The sequence below is a fragment of the Aegilops tauschii genome, chromosome 5 (assembly GCF_002575655.3).
Source record: "Aegilops tauschii subsp. strangulata cultivar AL8/78 chromosome 5, Aet v6.0, whole genome shotgun sequence".
In the NCBI taxonomy this organism is placed as follows: domain Eukaryota; kingdom Viridiplantae; phylum Streptophyta; class Magnoliopsida; order Poales; family Poaceae; genus Aegilops; species Aegilops tauschii.
Window position 1 is genome coordinate 348,454,434 of NC_053039.3, and position 7,725 is coordinate 348,462,158.

The 7,725-nt window shown below is 50.4% G+C and overlaps 1 protein-coding gene across 1 annotated transcript; it reads right to left on the reverse strand.

Moving 5' to 3' along the window:
• Positions 1 to 406: 406 nt before the first annotated feature.
• Positions 407 to 1,183, reverse strand: LOC109741093 (low molecular mass early light-inducible protein HV90, chloroplastic-like). The gene has a single exon (XM_020300167.4). It carries the CDS (start codon positions 1,066 to 1,068, stop codon positions 550 to 552), a length of 519 nt encoding a protein of 172 aa, XP_020155756.1. The 5' UTR covers positions 1,069 to 1,183; the 3' UTR covers positions 407 to 549.
• Positions 1,184 to 7,725: the final 6,542 nt, after the last annotated feature.

The following is a 7,725-nucleotide window of genomic DNA, read 5'->3' on the forward strand; positions in this document are numbered from 1 at the left end:
TTTAGTCTCTTTTTTTGGCTGTGTGCATCCGTCATGTCATTAGGGCATTGCGTTGTTGTAGAGGTTGGGTGTAATTGGTATCTTCGCGATATTAATATATACTCTTTATAAAAAAACTTGCGCCATCATGGAAAGTTCTGATCCGTTCAGATTTTTTTCCTTGTGTGAGAGGGTGACGCGAAACTAAACCCGTGGGGTGGAGGAGGGCATGAAAAAAAACAAGTTGATAAAAAACCGGACGAAAGTGGTGGGACGAAAAAATCCTGAACACAATCCTACCAACTGCTCCATTAGGAATAAAGATTTTTATATCTGAATTGTGAACGTCTTAACTTGCTTTTGTGATAAAAACATTCAAATGTAATAAACGTGGTCGAAAGATGAACACATGTCAACATATTTCAAGTGAGAAAAAAGAAAGATAAACCGTCTTTAATTACTTAATTAGTAATACTACTACAAAGAATACGAGGATGATCAGTTCTCATCATTTACATGTCCTACTAGCTAAGTACACACTGTGTTATCCGGTTGACAACAAAGCTAGTTTTACACGTTGATGAAGGGTGCGCCCGTGATGATCTCGGTGGCCGCTAGAGCGACGAGTCCGAGCATGGCGAAGCGGCCATTCCAGAGCTCCGCGTTGGCGTTCATGATGGCGCCAGCTCTGCCCTCGGCGCTCTCTCCCTGGAGTAGCGGCACCAACGACGCCACCGACAGCACCGCCACGGAGTAGGCGAACCACGCCTGCCCGGTGCCGCTGCCGAGCTGCGACAGGAGCCCGTCGCCGCGCCCTGCCTCCACCGCAAGCGCCGTCACGAAGCCTACCATGGCAAGGCGCCCGTTGATGCGCTCCGGCGCAGGGCCGCTGAACGCCAGCGCGTCCCAGATCGAGGTGCTCGCCTTGGGTTTGTTTGGCGGTGGTGTGCTCGGGCCCTCGTTCTGTGCCCTGACGATGAGGGCGCGTCGGCCCATCGCTGGCAGAGATCTGGCGCCGAGGCGGCCTGCGGAGCCGCGCGGCAGGACGGCCGCACCGGCGAAGGAGGTCATGGCCATCATGGTCGCCATTAATCAGCCGCGGACGGAAGGAAGCTACAGATGCTGCAACAGGCAAAGAATCGGCTAGATGATTGCTAATACAGTTTCTGATTGTTGTTGTGTCGCTGAGTGTTTGCTTGATGCATTGTTCCGAGAGAGTGGGCACAATTTATAGGCCGTGTGCTCCGCGAGAGCCAACTCGTGACGAGGTGGGCGCGGTGGCCGCGGCGGTGCCCACGTCGCGAGCTGCTCCCGGCCGTGAGTTACCATCCACGCGGAGCGAGGGAGCGACTACGCGGACGTGCAAGCCACCGTGCGGACAAGGGCTTCATCATGAAACGCCAAACAGATACGTAGAAAAAGTTGGGAAGCATCCGAGGACTCCAGCACCTACGGTACGGACCAGAAGCGCAGCACTGTGGGAACTTCGGGCTTTGTTTCTAGCGCGAGGTAATCAAAGGATCATAGGCCAACTCTACCACGCCACCCCAAATGTAAGTCCGTTTTGTCCGACGATGGCCGTGCGTCCAGCGCGCGGCCGCATCCGTTTGCTCCATCCTGTCCGTCAGGGCCAAAAATACCCATATTTTCACCAAAACTAATTTTACAACCCAAATATTTGTCTGGAAATTAAAATAGTTTTACAACCCAATTGAAATTGTTTTTAATAAAATAGTTTTACAACCAAATCGAAATTATCTTGACTGAACATAAAATGAACCAATACATCTATTGGTTGCCAATGTGATTCCATACGTGCTCAACCAAGTCATTTTGAAGATTCAAATGAGTGTGCCAATCACGCATCTGACGGTGGAATTGGACAAACTGTTCAAATGTGGCCGGGTCTTAGTGCAGGGGCTCAATATTTTCACCTTGATAATCAAATCCTTGGTTGAAGATACTTTCATCACGCTCGTCCTCGATGATCATGTTGTGCATGATCACAGAAGCAGTCATCACCTCCCAAAGCTTCCTTTCATCCCATGACAGTGCAGGGTTTCGAACGATACCCCACCGGGATTGAAGCACACCAAAAGCACGTTCCACATCCTTTCTAACACTCTCTTGCATTTGGGCAAATCTCTTTCTCTTCTCACCTTGGGGTTTTGAGATTGTCTTCACAAAAGTTGACCACTGAGGATATATACCATCAGCTAGATAGTATCCCTTGTTGTACTGGTGGCCGTTGGTCTCAAAGTTGACAGGTGGGGAGTGGCCTTCTGCAAGCCTCGCGAAGACTGGAGAACGCTGCAGCACGTTAATATCATTGTGAGAACCTGCCATGCCGAAGAAAGAATGTCATATCCAAAAATCCTGCGATGCCACCGCTTCTAATATGACAGTGCACCCGTTGACATGCCCCTTGTACTGGCCCTGCCAAGCAAATGGACAGTTCTTCCACTCCTAGTGCATACAATCTATGCTGCCAAGCATGCCTGGAAAGCCTCTAGCTGCGTTGGTCGCCAACAATCTCTCTGTATCAGCGGCAGTTGGCTGCCTCAAGTACTCTGGGCCAAACACCTCGATCACAGCCTGGCAAAACTTGTACATTGACATCAGACATGTTGTCTCACTCATACGCACATACTCATCCACTAGATCGCCTAGAATTCCATATGCAAGCATGCGGATGGCGGCGGTGCATTTCTGGTAAGAGGAGAATCCAAGCTTGCCAAAGACATCCGTCTTGCACTCGAAGTATGGGTCATGAGCAACCACTCCCTCTCAGATACAATTGAAAATATGCCTTGCCATACGAAAACGGCGACGAAATTTATCCGGCTTGAAAAGCGGGGTGTTCGCAAAGTAATCGGCATAGAGCAGGGCGTGGCCTCTCTCCCTGTTGCGGTTCAGGTTGGGAGCACGGCCAGGGACCGACCCCCTGTACCGAGGAAGCTGCCGTTGAATGTGGTCGTGAACGACCAGTGCAGCCACCACAAGATCTTCATCATCCGACGACGAATCGTCCGATGAACAAAGGAAGTGATGGAAGAAAAACTCGTCTCCACTGTCCATACCTTTGTGGGCAAAATGTCGAACACCTTGCGGTCGTGGTGGCGAAGAGGCCGCGATGATCACCTCGAGTAGCAGGGGTGATTGCCGGCCGGCTACCGGCCGCTCTGGAGCTCTCGTCGGAAGCTGCCGAGGCCGTCGTGGTACGTCGCCGGCGGTCGTGTCCCCTCTGCGACCGGCAAAGATGGCGACGGCCAAACCTCCTCCGATCGACGGCCAAAACTACGGCCAAAGCGCGGGTGTGGTGGCGGCCATGTCGAGACGTGGTTTGGTAGGGACGGCCGGGGGCTGCGTGGTGAGGAGGCGGCCGGAGAATAGCGGCGGCTCCGGCGGCGGGGCGGGGCGGGAGAGAGGGGGTAGAAGCGTTGGGAGCAGAGGGACTGCTAGTGTCCCCGATAGGCGGGCCACGGGGGGGACAAGGGCGTGCGTCCAGGCCGTCCGCGCGCGTCCGTTTCACCCTAAACCGAATGCAAGTTTGGGCCGGAGATGGGTCGAAAACGGACGGAATCCGGACATTTGTCCGTCTGCGCTCGTGCGCTGGGCCACGCTATTCGTTCATTTTATCCCAAATGGACACGCGCGGACAGGATAGGGTCGCGCGGTGGAGTTGGCCTTAGAAAAACACATGCGTACATACGCGGAAGCGGAACCTTTGCAGGCAGGAGAGCACCGGTAAACTTTCTTCTTTGTATTGTGCCATCCCATCATGCATATGTTTCTTGATTTAACGCCTTAAAGATTAAGACCTTACTGTGTTCGAAAAGATATATTAAGACTTGCATATTCGTTTCGGCTAAACTCAATTCCTGGCTCTGTTATCGTCCAAGACGCAGTGCAAGCTGAAATCCAGGGATTGGGAATGACCACGGGCGACTGTTGAAACCGATCCATTGCTCTTGGCGCAAGCTATCCAGAGTGCAGATCAGCCCAGCACCGAGGCCCGACGGGGTTATCTTTCGTCGTCGACAGGTAATAAAAAAACCTTTGCCGTTTTGAGCTGCTCTAGTTTTAGTGATAATTATTTTAAGGGAAAAGTATATTTTCCTTCCCTCGACTCTTTCAAAAATATTTTCAAAAAAATAGAAATGATCCCTAAACTTTTAAACTGGCAATCTTTAGTCCTTTAATTTTTAAAACCGGATATATTTAGTCCATAAATTTTTTAAATCATCTATGTTTAGTCCCTCATACCGATTGGGGCAGTTCCAGGGACACGATTTTGATTAAAACAAGTTTTGACCAGTCTACGGTCCATGTGGCTCTTTCATCTATCTAGTGCGGAAATTTCACTGAACAATTGACGAGCAAAGTTTCCCTAAAAAAAGTTGATGAGCAAAGTCTGCACATTCACCTTTCCAACATCAATGGAACCCCGTCGTGCACTATTAGGAAAAAAGCCTACTAGTAGCACGGGGTAAAAGACTAGTAATAGCGCGGGCACCCGCGCTACTACTACGACGCTACAGCTAACTGGTAATAGTAGCGCGGGTGCCACACGCGCTACTATTACGTCCGTTAGTAGTAGCGCTTGTGGCACCCGCGCTACTACTAGTTATCTGTAGCGTGGATATAGACCCTCGCTACTACGAACTAATTAGGAATTAAAAAATAAATTCCAGCCATGGCTGCTACTGGGCGTCATCGTCCTCTCCATCCATGGCTGATGCTGATCCTGGAGGGGATGAAGTCGTCCATGGTGATGGTACTTCCCCATCCAACTCTTTCCCACACCTCTCCTTTGCCGCTTCTAAAAAAAGAGAAAATGATTAGAAGAGGAAGAGAGAGAGAGATATATATAGAGGAGTAGAAGCAGCAACTCACCGGTGGCCGCCGGAGTTGGAGCCGACGCCCCAAACCCTAGACGACGCACTGTGACCTGCTACTGCTTTTCCTGGGACCTCATGTCCTCACGGTTGCGTCCATGGCAGATCTGGCCATCACCATGGACGACGCTCTGCTGGATCTCCCTCTCCTTCCAGCAGCGAAGAAGGATGAGGAAGGAGGGGCAGGGGAGGGGCTGCGGTGGGAGAGTGAAGGAAATATGCCCTAAAGTTATTATTTATTTCCTTATTTCATGATAAATGTTTATTATTCATGCTAGAATTGTATTAACCGAAAACTTAGTACATGTGTGAATACATAGACAAAATATAAGTGTCCCTAGTATGCCTCTACTTGACTAGCTCGTTTATCAAATATGGTTATGTTTCCTAACCATAGACATGTGTTTTGATGAACGGGATCACATGATGTGATGGACAAGACCCATTAGCATTATGATCGTTACAGTTTCATTGCTACTGCTTTCTTCATGACTTATGCATGTTCCTCAGACTATGAGATTATGCAACTCCTGAATACCGAAGGAACACTTTGTGTGCTATCAAACGTCACAACATAAATGGGTGATTATAAAGATGCTCTACAGGTGTCTCCGAAGGTATTTGTTGGGTTGGCATAGATCCAGATTAGGATTTGTCACTCCGTCTTTCGGAGAGGTATCTCTGGGGCCCTCTCGGTAATGCTCATCACTATAAGCCTTGCAAGCAATGTGACTAATGAGTTAGTTGCGGGTGAAGTATTACGGAACGAGTAAAGAAACTTGCCGGTAATGAGATTGAACTAGGTAAGATGATACCGACGATCGAATCTCGGGTAAGTAACATACCGATGACAAAGGGAACAATTATGTTGTTATGCGGTTTGACCGATAAAGATCTTCGTAGAATATGTAGGAGCCAATATGAGCATCCAGGTTCCGCTATTGGTTATTGACGGGAGATGTGTCTCGGTCATGTCTATATAGTTCTCAAACCCGTAGGGTCCGCACGCTTAACGTTCGGTGACGATTTGTATTATGAGTTATGTGATTTGATGAACCGAAGTTTGTTCGGAGTCCCGGATGAGATCACGGACATGACGAGGAGTCTTGAAATGGTCGAGACATAAAGATTGATATATTGGAAGGCTATATTCGAACATCGGAATGGTTCCAGAGAAGTTCGGGTATTTTTCGGAGTACCGGGAGGTTACCGGACCCCCCCCCCCCCCCGGGAGAAGTTATGGGCCTTATGGGCCATAAGAGGGAAGCACACCGGCCCACAAGGGGCTGGTGCGCCCCCCCTTGGGCAGGAGGCCGATTAGGATTAGGAGAAGGGGGCCGACCCCCCTTTCCTTCTCCTTCTCCCTTTCCCCTTTTCCTACTCCGTGTGGGAGGTGGAATCCTACTAGGACTAGGGAGTCCTAGTAGGACTCCACACCTTGGCGCGCCCCCTAGGGCAGGCTGCCTCTCCCTCTCCCTCCTTTATATACGGGGGCAGGGGGCACCCTAGAACACACAAGTTGATCTTTTAGCCGTGTGTGGTGCCCCCTCCAAAGTTACACACCTCTGTCATATCGTCGTAGTGCTTAGGCGAAGCCCTGCACCGGTAACTTCATCATCACCGTCACCATGCCGTCGTGCTGACGGAACTCTCCCTCGGCCTCAACTGGATCAAGAGTTCGAGGGACGTCACTGAGCTGAACGTGTGCTGATTGCGGAGGTGCCGTACGTTCGGTACTTGGATCGGTTGGATCGCGAAGATGTTCGACTACATCAACCGCGTTACTAAACGCTTCTTCTTTCGGCCTACGAAGGTACGTGGACACACTCTCCCCTCTCGTTGCTATGCATCTCCTAGATAGATCTTGCGTGATCGTAGTTTTTTTTTAAATTACTGCGTTCCCTAACAATGGCATCCGAGCCAGGTCTATGCGTAGATGTTATATGCACGAGTAGAACACAAAGAGTTGTGGGCGATAATAGTCATACTGCTTACTGTTGGGGAACGTAGTAATTTCAAAAAAATTCCTATGCACACACAAGATCATGGTGATGCATAGCAACGAGAGGGGAGAGTGTTGTCCACGTACCCTCGTAGACCGACAGCGGAAGCGTTATCACAACGCGGTTGATGTAGTCGTACGTCTTCACGATCCGACCGATCAAGTACCGAACGCACGGCACCTCCGAGTTCTACACACGTTCAGCTCGATGACGTCCCTCGAACTCCGATCCAGCCGAGTGTTGAGGGAGAGTTTCGTCAGCACGACGGCGTGGTGACGATGATGATGTTCCACCGACGCAGGGCTTCGCCTAAGCTCTACAACGGTATTATCGAGGTGTAATATGGTGGAGGGGGGCACCGCACACGGCTAAGAGATCTCAAGGATCAATTGTTGTGTCTCTGGGGTGCCCCCCTGCCCCCGTATATAAAGGAGCAAGGGGGAGGCAGCCGGCCAAGGGGAGAGGTGCGCCATAGGGGGAGTAGGACTCCTCCTTTCCTTGTGGGAGTAGGAGAAGGGAAGGGGGAAGGAGAAAGAAGGAAGGGGGCGCCCCCTCTCCCTAGTCCAATTCGGACCAGACCATGGGGAGGGGTGCGGCCACCTTTTGAGGCCTTTCTCTCCTTTTCCGTATGGCCCATTAAGGCCCAATACGAATTCCCGTAACTCTCCGGTACTCCGGAAAATATCCGAATCACTCGGAACCTTTCCGAAGTCCGAATATAGTCGTCCAATATATCGATTTATACGTCTCGACCATTTCGAGACTCCTCGTCATATCCCCGATCTCATCCGGGACTCCGAACTCCTTCGGTACATCAAAACTCAATAAAACTGTCATCGTAACGT

Excerpts from the sequence above, each read along its gene's own strand:
- LOC109741093 (XM_020300167.4), bottom strand. The coding sequence starts at position 1,068 with ATGGCGACCATGATGGCCATGACCTCCTTCGCCGGTGCGGCCGTCCTG.